This window comes from Jaculus jaculus, chromosome 3, assembly GCF_020740685.1.
Source record: "Jaculus jaculus isolate mJacJac1 chromosome 3, mJacJac1.mat.Y.cur, whole genome shotgun sequence".
NCBI lineage: Eukaryota > Metazoa > Chordata > Mammalia > Rodentia > Dipodidae > Jaculus > Jaculus jaculus.
The window spans coordinates 179,045,354-179,060,808 of NC_059104.1; the positions used below are offsets into that span (position 1 = coordinate 179,045,354).

Below are 15,455 nucleotides of genomic sequence, written 5' to 3' on the forward strand. Positions count from 1 at the left end.
CAGCCCTTCGAAGGTAGAGGCGGGAAGGCCAGAAACTCAATGCCTTCCTTGCCATGTACAGAGTTGGAGGCCAGCCTGGGCTCCCTGAGACCCCATCTCAGAAAAAAGAAAGGAAAAGAAAGTAGGTGGCTAGCCAGCATAACCGTCCATCTGACATCCCAGCACTCAGGTGGCAGAAGCAGAAGGATCAGAAATTCAAGGCCAGCCTAGGCTACACAGTGAGGGAGCTCAAGGCCAGCTGTATGAGACTCTGTCTCACCGACAGAGCCAGGAGGGGCTGGGGAGATGGCTTAGCAGTTCAGGCGCTTGCCTGCAAAGCCTAAGGACCCAGCAGGTTCTGCTCCCCAGAACCCACGTAAGCCACACACATAAGATGGCACATGCACACAAGCTGGTGTGTGGCAGGAGTCCGACCGCAGTGGTTAGAGGCCCTGGTGTGCCAATTCTCTCTCATAAATAAAAGAAAAGATCATTTAAAAAAAAGAGAGAGAAAAGAAAAAAAAAAAAGGAAAAGCAAAGAAGTGCAGGCTGCAGGGCCCTGACCTGCTAAACATGTGTGGTTTTGCAGATGAATCACAGATTACTCATGTGCCCGTTAGTGTCTGAGCACCGGCCTGTGTGGTCCCCTGTGGGACTGGCTTTGGTCTTGTGCAAACAGTGGTCGCCTGGGGAGCGGCCCTCCTCCTCCTCCACCCAAAGCCCGAGTCACTGTCACACTTTGCTTTGCAGCCGGAGCAGCTCTCCGCTGTGTGTCTGTCGAGCGCCTCACGGTGCTCTGCACACACCCTTTCCTGGGGTGCCAGTGCTCTCTGGGGGCTTATTTAAGAGCAGTGCACTCTAGCTCACCTCGTCCTGTGTCTCTTCTGAATGGAAGGACACATCCTCGTCACCTTGAGCTGCCGCTACCTGCGCCCCTGCTTATGCTCCGAGGCGTGTGGGAGGAGACCCTGTCCGGGGCGAGAAGGCAGTCTTAAGAAAAATGCTAGTAATTTTCAAGTTTGTCTCAGCACATGAGCAACTCCATGAACTCCATGTTATAAACCATCCTGACCAAGTCATCACGGCCCACAGCCAATTACAAAACTTGTCACCATCATGTCTCCGGACAGGGTGGGTGAGAAGGACACTTCACCCCTGTGGCATCCTTCCCAGAATTCTTAGTTCCAGAAGAATCGTGAGAAAGCATCAGATTAGCCCAGCTTGAGGATCTTGTTCTAAAAGAGTTTCCCAGTGTACTTTGAAAGTATCCGGGCCAGGAAAGACAGAGGAGTGGTCGGAGATTAGAGGAGACGAACGAGGCCTGACGACTGACTGCGGCGTGGGATCCTGGACTGACGCCGGGAACAAAAGGGGCGTTAGTGGAAAAGCTGATGCAATCTAAACAGAGCCTGCACCCAGCACTCTGTGCCGGGCCAACGTGGACGTCCTAGCTTTGATAACCGCGTCCTCATTGGTCCTGATGCCGCGCTGAAGGCAGCCGGGGAGGGGGCGCAGAGAAAAGCCACGCTACCCTGTGCAAATCTAAAAGTATTTCATTTGCTTAAAGATAGCAAACCGAGCCGTGCTGGCTGCAGCTGGGAACAATGGAGACAGGTGAAGGGAGCCTAGAACCCGTGCCCTGTCTGACTGACACCCCCACACATATACTCCTTCTCAGCCACATGATATGTTTTGGAAACCATTTTGGGTAATACTATAATGAACATTCTTTTTTTTTTTTTTTTTTTTTTTTTTTTGCAATAAAAAATTAACTCCTCCTATCTTACAGATGAGGAAATGCCAGGGAATTAAATTGCTGAGGTCACAAGACTGCTAGCAAAAGAGTTAGGATTCAAACCCTACTGCCTGGCCCCTAAGCCTGGTGTACCCTTCCTTTGGGCAAACGTATCATCTTGTGAGCACCATCTCTAGTGGGTGGCCCATAACAAGAGTGCCATGTCCTGAGTCCCCAGGGCCCTTCCCTGGCACCTGGATTCCCGGATCTAGTCTCCACTGCCCTGTTTTGTCCTTTGCAGCTGTCAACCTTCTCCAGCCGTAGCTTGGGCACCAATCAAGAGGGCAGTGGCAGTAAGGAAGGCGGAAATCAGAACAAAGTCAAATCCATGGCCAACCAGCTGCTGGCCAAGTTTGAGGAGAGCACTCGGAACCCCTCGGCTCTGAAGCAGGTAAGTGGTATCAGATGCTTCACCACAGCCACCTTGCTTGCTGGTGCCAAGGCCTGCTGGGCAGTGGGCAGAAACACCCGGGCTAGAGCTGGACTGAGATTCACCAGCAGGGGGACCGGAACTCCTTGGGAAACAGCGGGCTCTTCCAGAAGGCCAGGAGCAACGATCTTCTACTTTAGAGACCACGCTATCCTGCCGCAGTGACAGAGCCCTGCTTTGGGGAGAGCCCATGTAAAGGGTACCTAAACAAATGAGCGGGACAGGGTTCCAATAAAACTTTATTTACAAAGACAGGCCAGATTAGGCATGTGGGCCAGAGTTTGTTGATGCCCATCCCGAGAGAAATGTGTTTCCTAATTTGGTTTGTTTCGCTTTCAAACCTTGACTCGGCTTGTATCCAGCCCGAGGGAGTTTTGAGAGACTAGCTGTGGGGGCGAGCACCGTCCCAAGTTCAAATTCACGGCGAGGTGATTCATCCAGACCAGAGGAGGTTGACTCGGATAGCAGCAGGGATGCGCACTGACCTCCCAAGTGTTCTCTGGCGCTCTCCCCATCCCCTGGCACTCTCCCTCCCCCCCCCCCCGCCCCGTTCAATCCAGTGGAGCTACTGAGTCTGACCAGGGCAGGGTACATGCTGTGGCACAGTCTGCTCGTGGCTCAGTTGGCTCCACTGAGTTCCCTTTGGGCTGCTGGAGTTACAGTACACAAGCTTGGAGAGTGGCTCACTCTGTCCTGTCTCGTGACAGTGTTGGGCCCCTTTGGCTAGTGAGCTTTAGAGGAAACCATGATGGACAGTTTCTTGATCTAGATCTGAGCCAAACCCTGTTGGACTAGTGAACCTTCCCCAGGAAGGGATTTCCTTCCAAGAGGGGCATTATCCTGAGAACTGTAATTCTCTTCACATAGACTGACTTCCTGCTGTCCCCAGTGTTGGTGAGAGCCCTGTTCCTTCAGGTCTGGACATTCCTTTCCTGGAATAGGCACGAAGCGCTCTGTTTCCGGGAGGACTTCAGGGCTGGCCACCCTGGCCTGGCGTGGGCTGGCAGTGCTGGCCCAGGGCCCTGGGGCTGGGCCAAAATCAAGGCCTGTGGGATTCACACATTGTCCCAGAGCCGGGATGGCAGGACTTGGTGTCCACATGGTTAGAGAGCCGGGGCTCTGGTTCCCCAGCTGGGGCCGGCTTGCAGGAGCCCAGCCAGCCCTCTCTGCTCTTGCACACGGCATCTCTTCCCTCTCCTCTCTGCTCCCCCACGTGCCTCCTCCTCGCCTCTTCTTCCTGTGTCCTGCGGCTTCCCTGATGGACTTGCCTCGGCCCCCGCCAGGACCGCCGTGTCTCAGGGACAGGTGAGCCTGACCGGTGCTCTTCCTCTCTCCCTCCTGGCGCCTCTCGCTGCCCTAAGCTGGAGCAGCTGCCTCCTCTGAAAAGGCAGGTAGGACGCCTTCCAGTGGATGCTATTTTGGTGAAGCCTGAGGGTGGGGGGTGTCTTTGAGCCAAAGGATGGGCTCGGTGGTTTCCTGCACTCCCCCACATAGAACTGAATGTAAAATCCCCTTGCATGCGGACACAGCTTGGGATGTCCACCTGAGGAGTAAAAATGGTCAGTAGTCCACACTCTTAGTGCATGCTCTTGGCCCTGTTGGACACACCACAGGGATTCCCCAAGCAACCACTGAAGGGTGATTGCCACTGCCTGTGGGAGACCAGACCTCCATGTGGGGCACTTTGGGTGGTGGTGCCCCTGTGGCAGAGAGCTCTGTGTACAGTCAGACCTTGTGAATGGGATCAATGGGGAAGCAATGCTGGGATAGGCTCAGGTGGCCTCAATGATGCAGTCAATGGAGGGGGTGAGGCTGGGGTGTGGGAAAGGCCCTTCTAGATGCCCAAGTAGCTAGGACCTATAGGGGGACTGTGGCTTATCCCAGTCTCTGTCTGTCTCGAAGTTTGGAATTTGAACAAAATCAGAATGAGTGACCACAAATTCATGGGACATCTGGTCAACATTAGGTCTTGTGAATTAACACTGGTTCTGGAGCTGAAACAAGGATAGGGGAAGTCTTTGTTTCTCTGTGTATATTAATTACAAGGGCAGCTTTTTTTAAAAAAAAAAATAATTACCAATGTTTCATGTAGATTTAGACCAATCACATCTTCCAGACTTTGAGTGTTTTCTTAATAGATTCTGGATGATCTCAGGGTCCAGCTAGGAATGGGGACCAGAGTTGTACAGGTTTGTCTTGGGTGGGCTCAGGACTGTTAATGGGGTGCCCGGAGATCCCCATGTGCTTGCAGAAGCCCCCCTCACCCCCAGGCCAGTTCACATCTGTCTCAGGGTGGAGCCCGCCATGCCCTCTGCTTCTGGTCTCTGCGGGCTTGCGTGCAGGCACTCTGTGGAGGGAAGGAGGCTGATGGCCTTTCTCTCCCAGTTCCCCTCCGCCGTGGTGACGGGGCAGGTGCTCCGAGAGCTCAATCAAGTGCCTGCTGGCGGGGAGTACCCGAGCAGGCCCTGGAGAGCCAGAGCCAAGTCAGACCTGCAGCTGGGGGGATCAGAAAACCTCGCCACCCTGCCTCCCAACAGCCAGGGCGCACTGGCTCTATCCGGGGTTCTACGGCGGCTGCAGCTGGTGGAAGAAAAGATTCTGCAGGTGAAAGTCCCCTGTCTGCCCATCTGTCCTCCCTGGCCCTCAGCCGGCCTACGGCAGACCCCCTTCCTCCTGTCCCCTCCCTGTCTCCTGCATGTGACAAGACAAGCCGCAGACTGCTTCTTCCTCGCTTCGGGCTCTGTCACCATCTCTCTCTCTTCCTTCTTCTTTCTCACTTTGACTGCAGAAGAGGGCCCAGAACTTGGCTAACAGGGAATTTCACAAAAAGAACATCAAGGAGAAAGCAGGTCACCTGGCCTCCATGCTTGGATACGGGGATTTCCCACAGGTAAACCGAGGCCTTCAGAGCCCCCAGGGAGCCCCGGGCTGGACATCCAGCCAGGCAGCCATGAGCCAGCTGATGGGGCTTGGTTCCTGCCTCCCTCTTCCCTCGTTCACGGAGCTGCTCAATTCTCCAAGCCACTGATGAGCTTCAGGTGTCATCTTATGAGATCCAAATGCAAAGACTCAAAAATAAGTTGATGCATCATGAAAAAGGGAAACCGAGGCAGGAAAGCAAGTCCAACCCCCCCCCCAAAAAAAACCTGTTACCCACCAGAAACTTGAGCTATAAACCCCTGGATTGTTCCTTAGTAGACTCTGAGCTGTCTCTAAGGGCCATTGCAAAGAGGGGGGCTAGTCATTTGCAAGAGCCAGCTAATTGCTTGTGCTGTTTCGGGGCCCTGAACAGAGAGGCACTGAATGATGAGGGGCAAAGCTGGGCCATGTCCCAGCCTGCGTTGAGCAGAGGAGGACTGTCAAGCCAAGGCACGGAACCTCGCCTTAGCCTAGGAAGCGCGGCTCCCTCCAGGCCAGCCAGTTATTTAGAAACTTGCAGACATGGGAGACGGTGAAGCCCACAGTGGGTGTCCTGGTAAGGCCCCCTGTCTAGAACAGTTCTCCTGGGCTACTTTCACTCAGCTTCCTCCAGGCCTGTGTCTTCCATTACTGGAACTGTGGTCCTGAGGGATGCTCTGCGTTTAGCTCACTGTCACGGTTCCAGCAGCCTCCAGGAGGCCAGCACAGGTGTCTGCCCACAGCTGCGGAGGCCCCCCGCAGTGGCCTTCTGCCCCATTTGGCACAGGCTTCTCCCCTTCTAGGCCTGCAGCAGCTGCTTTCATACCACACCTCGGAGTAAGGGCTTTCCATTGGCGCTGGAGCACAGGGCAGATCTAAGCATGAACAGAACGGATCTGCTCGAGCTGATTAGGGAGCTGGAATGGAAGCCGGATCCAGTGTAACCAGAAGTTACACAATCCTGCTTGGCTCCAAAGACAGGCTTCTGTGCTGTCCTGAGACATGAGCCTCGGAGTTTGCTCCCCGAGGGGTCTGAGGCTGCGTCGTGAAGGCCCACGTCGCTGGGACTGTCACTGGGTTAACCCTCCTTTCCCCTGTCTCTGTTCTGTGCAGAATAAGCTCCTGTCTAAAGGCCTGCCCCACACTCATCCTCCATCTCCTCCCTCTTGCCTTCCATCTCCTGATCCAGCTGCTCCTTCCTCTCCACCAGCTGCTGATTCTACTTCTCCTGCCAGAAAGGTAGTCGCCCTGAATCGCGGCCACCCCTCCCCCCGCATGTGCTGAGATGCTCTCATGCTATGCTTGGCCCGCGCAGGCCAACATCTGGAGCTTGGCTTGGCTGGGATAAAAACTTTGTCAGATATTGGACAACAGTCCTGGGTCCAGGTTTGATTCTATGCTAGAGCACGTAAGGAACAGACAGGCAGCCTACTCCGCCAGTGCCCATTCATCCAGCAAGCATTCACCAGGCACCGGGGTGCCAAGCCCTCTGCCACACACTGGGAAAACAAGCTTTGGAGTCCTTATTGGGTTTTTTGTTTGTTTATTTTTTATTTACTTGAGAGTGACAGACAGAGAGAGAAAGAGGCAGATAGAGAGAGAGAGAGAGAGAGAGAATGGGTACGCCAGGGCCTCCAGCCACTGCAAACTCCAGACGCGTGCGCCCCCTTGTGCATCTGGCTAATGTGGGTCCTGGGGAATTCAAGCCTCGAACCGGGGTCTTTAGGCTTCACAGGCAAGCGCTTAACTGCTAAGCCATCCCTCCAGCCCTTGGAGTCCTTATTGTTACTGAGCCATGGGAGCTCTAACAAGCTAGACTTGGCCCACACATCCTCAATAGAAACGGACAAGGAGTAGTGAAGAGCGGAGAAGAGGCACATTAGTGTGGCCACGCTGGGAAGAGGAACAAACAGGTCCAGTGACACCCCCCCCCAAGTCCATCACTGGGGTCCTGAGCCAAGGTTTCGGTTTAACTAGAGGGCAAGAGGCATGCATGTCAAAGCAGTCCCCGTTAAGGGGTGGTCCTGCCCATCCTCACTGTCAGGTCTGCAGCCTGTCCTACGAGGCGGTCTGGAAAACTGTCAGAACTATGCGACCACTCTGTCTGAGAGGCAGGTTCCTCCTCTGGCTGGTGTGAGCCTTTTCCTCCACCCCGCATGAGATTCCTTGGGGAAGCTCCAGTTTCCTGGAGACCATTGTTACAATAATCAGACAGCCACAGGGAGGGGTACCGGTGTCTCTTCGAAGATCTTTCCTCCTGCCAGGATGGCTGCATCGCCACAGCTTGAGAGAAAATACCACATCACCACAGGAAGAAGTCACATGTTTATGATGAGGCGTTGCTGGTGTTTTTGCTGGCTTGAAGTGAGCAATTGGCCACTTCGTGCAGTAAACCTGATGCAGTACTATTGCTAAGCCCTATAAGACGTGTGACTGGCTGCGGGAACAGGGAGAATTCTGGGAAGGGTTCTGGGAAGGGAGGTAAGGAGCGCCGAGCTTGAGGTTCCAGAGGGAGAGGTGTCGGGCTGGGGGCTGTAGAGAGTGGCGGGTGTGTGCATTTACAGCAGGGCTGCCAGAATGTCTGCTGTGACCCGCATTTGGGGACAAAGTATTTACGGGAGCGCAGAGCATGAGGGTGGACCACACACAGCACTGTGCGCATGAAGGAATTTCATCTGATCCACTGGGTTCTTGTGAGCCGCAGAGGAATCCGCCCTGTGTCCTCGAAGGTTCATTTGGGTGGCAGTGCAGAGGTTCCCTGGCAGGGAGACGTGGGCAGGACGCTGCTAGCTGTGGTTCGGTACAGAATGAATGGCTTCCTGGGTGATCACATTTATATCTGGGGCACCGTTTCACCTCTGGAATGAGTCCCCAGCCCAGACTGTTTTACACGGAATGAACCCTATCAGCCTGGTGCCCACGAAGGCTCAGCAGATGGGGCAGAGGTCCCTGGGCCTGGCAGGACTCCTCATGTGCCTCTGCTGCCGGGCTGGGGTCCAAGCAGCTTCGTGTGATCATACAAGTCCCAGGTTGTGTCTTTTATAGCTGCAGGTCCCACTCCCCGTGGCCCCCCTACCCTCATGTGGAGAAGCTAAGGGTCCTTTAGAGAGGAGGGTCCTAGCCAAGCCCCTTCAAGGTTCCCCACATGACGGTTAAGCACCCCCCAGAGAGCTGTAGGTGGTGACTCAAGCCTTTCTGACCTTCAGAGTTCTTGAAAATAGCAGTGGCTGTGATATCAAGACAGCCGGCGTGGCCGCTGTCGGCCTCTGGGCATCCAGTTGCCCTTCATGTCCTCTGGCCTGCTGGGCCACTGATTTCCCACGATAAAAGGGGGCCCCCGGCTCACGTTAATAGTGAGCTGTGTGAGTGAAGATGGCATTTCTGTTGTCACCATGAGCAAGGTCTCAGGACAGTCTTATAAATTCTTATCAATTGGTTTTTTATTTATTTGCAAGAAGAGAGAGAGTGAAGACAGGTGTGCCAGGGCCTCTAGCCACTGCAGACGAGCGCCAGACACACGCGCCACTTGGTGCGTCTGGCTTCCCGTGGGTCCTGGGGAATGGAACTCAGACCGTTAGGCTTTGCAAGCAAGTGCCTTAACCGCTGAGCCGTCTCCCCAGCCCCCCCCAGGACAGTCTTTTTGCCCAGTTAAGGAGATTCTTCCACTGTAGAAAGGCCACTGGTACCCCAACGGGTGATGGGAGGGACAAAGGCACTGTGCTTTGGGCAGCCAGGCCCACACGTTTCACCCCAACCAGCGCCTTTCCTCCCTGTCTTTAGAGAGGGGCCTCTCAAACCTCTTTTGTCCCTGTTTTTCGTCATCCTCAAGAATCTGCTGTCTTCTCATCAAGGGCAGGAGAGGGCCTTGAAAAGCTGCCATTCCTCAAGCCCCAGGGCTCACTTTCTAGTGTGTTAGTTCCTGTACGTGGTGACAGGAAGCAGCTCCTAGAGTCTGCATGGAGCCCCTCCCTGCAAGGAGAAGGCCACAGGCTCTCAGGGAGCTTTAAGCCAGTGCATGTCCTTTCATTCATTCAACGCATTTTTATTAAAGGGCAACACGGTATTGTATACTTTGGGCTCTTGGCATATATGCCAATGAATCAGAATTGAATCCCTTCCTTAAGGAGGCTTGCACTCTGTAGGGCATGCAAGGGGGAAGTAACCAACAAAAGTATGCTGTGTAGGGCTGGAGAGATGGCTTAGTGGTTAAGTGCTTGCCAGTGAAGCCTAGGAATCCCGGTTCGAGGTTTGATTCCCCTGTACCCACGGAAGCCAGATGCGCAAGGTGGCACACGCATCTGGAGTTCGTTTGCAGTGTCTGGAGGCCCTGATGTGCCCATTCTCTCCCTCTCTCTCTCTCCCCCTTCTTCCCTCTTTCTCTCTCTGTCTGTCCGTTGCTCTCAAATAAACAAAAATTTTAAAAGTATGTTATGTAAGTAAATTATATAATGTTAGAAGACAAGACATCCTATGGAATATTTAAAGTCGGTAGCAAGGGTACTGAGGGTGCTGAGGAAGAGAAGTAATTTGAAATGGAGGGGTCGGGGTAGTCCTGTGAAAGTAAGAGCTGAGCAGGGACAGAGCTCAGATAAGGAAGCAAAGATGTGCAGTGGCCGGGGGCTCGGGGCTCCCACCTCTCAGTCTAGTGGTCACTGGAGCTGAGCGGTACTTGCCCATTCATCGTGTCCAGGTGAAGTCTCACGCCCAGGGCCAGGGAGGAGGTGAATGGGACTGGGTGTGGGATGGCCAATCCCACATCCTCTGGCCCCACCTCTGTAGCTTTTCTTCCTCATTTCTTCCAGGTGGTAGTGGTTAAACACACCCTGCTTTTTCTTACCCTGTCTCCCAATCCAGCTTGGTCATTAGATGGCAATGTAATTTGGTGGTTTTACCAAGCTCCCAGCTTGTTGATTACAGGCCGGTGTGCCTTTCAAGTGTGGCTGGGAATGATCTGGAAGCCCTTAGAAGGAGCCAGCTGTGGCATACTGGACACGTTGCCTGCAGCTCTCACTGTGAGTTCATGATGGGCAGTTAGTGCTGGAGCTGTGTTTTCAGTGGCAAGGTATCTTGGAAAAGATCTTGCCAGCCTTGCCCCCCTCCACCCTATATTTCCTCCCTCTCTTGCCCTCCGCTACCTTTGATTTGCCACCGCCACGCTTTGCATGCATAGGGTGGCGGAACCAGCCTCCTCCTCCGGGAAAACTAGCTGCCTCTTAAAGTAGATGTTCCCCTGGTGAGAAACAGCTCCGTTCCTCCCTGAGGGCGCTCAGGAAGACTTTGCCAGGAGAGATCCTGGAGCCTTGGTGCTTCTTCTCCACAGGTGGTGGATTGCCCAGTCCAAGATGCCACATAGGAGCCCAAGGAACACACACACACACACACACACACACACACACCTGGATTGATCTTAATCCTTAGGAGCCTCCCAGGAGGGAGTGGGTTTTGTCCCTGTACCCACCTCTCCATGTCCAGGAGTGATTGCTGCCTCCAGGGAACATGTTTGGCCACACTTATCATGTGGTACATGTTACCCAAAGGGATAAAAGTTTCGTCACCAGTGCTAAAAGATGCAGCCAGAGCTCTTTTCTTCTGAGTTACACCTGCCTCCGTGGCTTGTAAATTCAGAGTGGTTCTGCTGGGTTTGGTCTGGAATAGTCCCAGGTCACAGAGTGCCAAGGCCCTTGGATTTGTGGCTCGGGGGCTTAGACTGCGGGATTTGCATCCAGTCTTCTGTCCCCGGCGCTGTTCTTCGGTTCACGTGTTCCATCACATCAGCCTTCTCTGGTGGTATCTACTTCCTGTCAACCATTCATCTCTGACTTGAAGAAGGGAGGCCGCATGGATTTGGTCCCTAGTTGACTACTGACATTTTCCAAGGCTATTGAGCTCTTGTAAGACCAAGATGGCAGTGAGTGTTTGCCCGTCCAGGCCAACGGGCTGCTTCGTTGGGCTGGGAACTGGGCTTTGTCTCCTTGGGTTAGAAGAGCAAAGAGCATTGGGAAAGGATCTCTCTCTACTCTCCCCCATGGGTATTTGTTTTAAAACCAGAATTGTAGGGTTTACTCTAGAGATTTCCATATTAGAATAAAACTCAGCCACTGGGAAAGTTTCGGCTAGGCAAGTCTGTCTTTGTGTCGTCTGGTGCAGGATAGCTCTTAAGGCCACTCCAGCCTCCTGGTCCTCCCTCTGTTCCAAGGATGGAGCTAAGTAATGGAGATGCCCCCCGTGTGCTCCCAGCCCGAGGGATTTGAGGACGCAGAAACCTCGTATGCACCAGGGAGACAGGACAAGAATATGAGCCAGAAATCAGAGGAGCTCGGAGCACCAGTTGCTCACTGTGCAGCTCTGGACAAGGTAGTGGGTCTCTCTGAGCCTCAGCTTCCCAACCTACATGCTGGAGCTGCCATCAATGACTCCTCAGGGTGACTGGCATGTTGCAGTGTTCCAAAACAGGCAAAATGCCTAAAGTGCCCAGGAAACCATCTTTTCCCACTGGAAGACACTTCTGGTAGAAAGTTAATTGCTTAAAATGCATGCATAGCAGTTACTGTCAGATTTCCATTTCCACTACAGCCACTTAAGGACAGGTGCCACTCTGAGTGAATTAGACCCTCCCTGATGCTCAGCTGCCTCAATTGCCAAAAGGTTCTGAGACCTACCTTCAAGGGCTGAAAGGGTGAAAGTAGGCAGATCTGAACTCCCCCAGAAGGCCACAGCCTCAAAGGCTTCCCTACACTCAGCTCTGAATAAGTCATTTCCAGCATCCTTAAGTGATACGGTCTCGATTTCTTCCCTCCCCTCAGCTCACCTCGAGCAGAGAGCTGAAAAACTAGGTGCAACAGGCTGTCCTCTGACGTTCTCTCATCTAGAAACACCTCAGTGAGCTTGTCCTCGGTCCCCAGGACCCAGAAGACCTCCCCTGGCACGTCTTGTTGAATCTTTCCCAGGAGGCCTCAGTGGTTAGTGCCTAGGAACTCAAGTCTTGCCTATGACTAACCCGTGCAGGCCTCCCTGGTGCTCACAACTACTACCTAGCCACAGGTGACCCAACGCTACAGGGAGGTGCTGGGAGACACCTGTTAGTCTGGCTGAGCTCCTGGCCCAAGGAGGAAGTTCCACAGTTTAGCCACAAAGGTCCCAGGAGCCTGCTTCCTCATTTGCTCTGTGCACCTTGGCTGCTACGCAGGAACCAAGAGCTGGCTAAGACGAGGCCGCCAGCATCGTGAGATGCAGGCTGTGGGAGGACCAGCTCAGTGCGGTGTGAGAAACACTCCCAAGTCCAGGCAGGGGCCTCAGCTGGAGGAGTAACGCTGTGTGAGGAATGGCTCTTGGTGGAGGGCCAGCTGTCCCTGCAGCCTCTGGCATTGGTGCTTGGGACAACAGTTGCGTCACCATGCTTGAATGGAAGCTGGCTCAGAGAAAAGCAGGCACCGTGCTTGTCTCAGATGGGCCACATGGTTCTTGGTCATGCAGCTGCAAGCAAGAGTCATTTTAGAGTGAACTGCAGGGGGGGCGCCGGAGAGATGGCTTAGCAGTTAAAGCGCTTGCCTACAAAGCCTAAGAACTCATGTTCAAATCTCCAGGTCCCACATAGCCAGATGCACAGTGATGCAAGTGCACGATGTCACACGTGTCTAGAGTTCATTCGCAGTGGCTGGAGGCCCTAGTGCACCCGTTCTGTCTCTATATCTCTCTATGTATATCTCTCTCTGCCTACTGTTCTTCTTTTAAAGTAAATAACAAAAAGAAAAGAGTGAGTCTGTGGAGATGGCTCAGTGGTTAAAGCACTCGCCCCACAAGAGTAAGGGCCAGGACCCAGGCACCTGTAACCCTCCAAGCCCACATATATGTATACACACACACACACACACACACACACACACACACACACACACACACATATATACACACACACACGCACACAGCTGCTGTCTCAAAGTGGAAGGTGAACCTGACATGCAAGGTTGTCCTCTGACCTCCACATTACTCTATGAAATGTGTGTAGCCACACTCACACGTGAGCATATGCATGAGCGTGTGCACACACATGCACACTCACGCCCAAAAAGAAATCAGAGTGAAAAGTCTCAGAACCCGGAAGTGCAGAGTAGTGCGCATGGCGGTGCCCTGGCCTCACTGGCTGCCTGCCAAGGGCCTTCTGGGTGCCTGGCACCAAGCACGGCAAGCTTGGGGGGCTCTCCGTGTTTACCGCTGGGAGAGCCGCGGCCAACAGAAGGGAAATGGAGTATGTAAGGCTAACCTAAAGTCATATGAAATCATGGCCCGCCCAAAATGTCCAACCACTCTATAGTTCATGCTAATTAACTACGGCTGAATTTGAATTCAAAATGGAAAACAAGTAATAAAAAAAATTCAAATTCCTAAAAATTACAAGACAATTGAAAGTTACATAAAAAGTTGCAAATGCAACCCCAGAAGACTCTACAATTGCTAATTCTTTTTTAAAAACCCACTAGAATAAATTTTTGGCCATGTCATTGAATGGTCCAATCCCACATTTGTATCACTTGTTCCCAACCAAGTCACCGTGGCCTGGCCCTCCCTGGGAGCATGTGTGCCTGGCCTTCCAGAGGAATGACCCTCCTGGCTGGACTATGTGGCTTTTTGACCAATGTCGCCACCAGGATGAGTTTTCTGGAAGTTTCTCCACAGATGTCGCATTTCTTCATTGCTCAGAAGACAGAGTGCCTGGTAATTCCCCAGGTGATGAGTGTGGCCCATAGTTGGAGACAGATCTGTGATCTAGGGAGTTCAGCCAGGAGAGCAAGCATGAGACACAGGTAACAGCAGTTGGACATTGCTACACATCTATACGTCTAGTACTTTATTTGTATGGAATTCAGAAGTGTCACACTCAGGGCTGGAGAGATGGCTTAGTGCTTAAGGCACTTGCCTGCGAAGCCTAAGGACCCATGTTCAACTCTCCAGGTTCCATGTAAGCCAGACGCACAAGATGGTGCAAGCGTGCAAAGTCACACATGCCCACAAGATGGCACACATGTCTGGACTTCAGTTGCAGTGGCTGAAGGCCCTGGCATGCCAACTTTCTCTCATTCTCCCTCTCGTACTAAAAAGAAAGAAAGAAAGAGAAAAAGAAAAAGAAGTACCTCACTCAAGAGATCTGAAACTACAAAAGCAAACACTGGAGTTGGATGGAGGATGGTTTGGTGAATAAACTGCTTTCTATGTAAGCATGAGGACCTGAGTCTGTCTCCCAAGCCCCCGTTTAAGCCCTGGATGGAGATGGCAGACTGCTTGTAACCCCAGTATTCAAGAGGCAGAACCAAGGAAGCCCCAGCCCCAGGGAAAGCCAGCCAGCTAGCTAGCTAGACTGGCTTAATCAGCGAGCTCTGGGTTCGAGTGAGAGACCCTGCCCCAGTAAATAAGATGAAGAGTAGTTAAGGAAGACACCTGATGTCACCCTGTGGCCTCGAAACGCATGCACTCCCACCATGCAGCCACATGCGGGGCCAATGTAGCCATCCTTCTGTCAGGAAATAGCAGAGACCATCATTCCTCAAAGCCACTGTGGCCTTCGTGATGGTCTCTGGGGTGGACTTCACGGGCTGTCTCATCCTCTGGGCTACTTGTGACTTCTCCAGGAAGTCCCAGTCTATGCCTTGCTGATTCTGGGATGGCTCCCAGCAGATGGGAAGGGCAGGTGGGAGGCCCACTGCCCATTTTCTTGGTTCATAACGGAAGGGCTGAGCGTGGTCTTCGTTCGAGACTCCCTAGTCGGGTGCCCTGCCTCACTCGCTGATAGAACAGCGGAGCAGGCCACATCCACATGTGGTGGTGCCTCTGGCAACCTCACAGCCCTCTGCAAGCTGCAGAAATTGCTCCCTAAGTAAGACAGGGTTGCTAGCGGCTCAGTGGCACAGGGTGCTTATTAGCTAAGTAGTTAATAAGGTCTCATTAAAGTCTCAGAACAGTCTCGATCCCACTCCATTAGAGGCGAGGTACGTGGGTGTTGTGGCACCTCCTGCTTCCTTTCTGGGAGAGTGCCAGGCAGCCAGATCACACACTGGACCGCGGCTGCGCGGACAGTACCAGGGGACATCTGCCCTCCCTCTCGTCATCATGTTCATCCGCACCCCGAACAGACTCTGTACACCACAACCCTTACCTGAGGGGCAGAGTTGGAGGCCCCACCGGGGGATGGATCAGACAGACAATGGATTATGGTCCAGCGCCAACACACCTGAACCCTCCTGGAAGAAGGAGCCAGGTTTCTTGGCACACGCAGCTTCCTGAAAGTGGCAGAGAGCTTGTTCGGAAGCAGAATTCTAATCTCTCCTAAGCTGGGCCTGTGGGGGCAAAGGGAGACGGAGC

General features: G+C 53.2%; 1 protein-coding gene across 11 annotated transcripts in view; it reads left to right on the top strand.

Moving 5' to 3' along the window:
* The window catches only part of Mical2 (microtubule associated monooxygenase, calponin and LIM domain containing 2), a 236,690-nt gene that overhangs the window by 129,925 nt on the left and 91,310 nt on the right, over positions 1 to 15,455 (top strand). For 7 of the 11 annotated variants that reach the window (XM_045144944.1, XM_045144945.1, XM_045144946.1 and 4 more), the window contains exons 17-21: positions 2,016 to 2,165; positions 3,488 to 3,595; positions 4,590 to 4,808; positions 4,993 to 5,094; positions 6,216 to 6,341. In XM_045144944.1, the coding sequence (XP_045000879.1) occupies positions 2,016 to 2,165; positions 3,488 to 3,595; positions 4,590 to 4,808; positions 4,993 to 5,094; positions 6,216 to 6,341 (705 nt within the window). The remainder of the gene's footprint in view (positions 1 to 2,015; positions 2,166 to 3,487; positions 3,596 to 4,589; positions 4,809 to 4,992; positions 5,095 to 6,215; positions 6,342 to 15,455) is intronic. The other 4 variants (XM_045144949.1, XM_045144950.1, XM_045144952.1 and 1 more) reach the window with 2 other exon arrangements.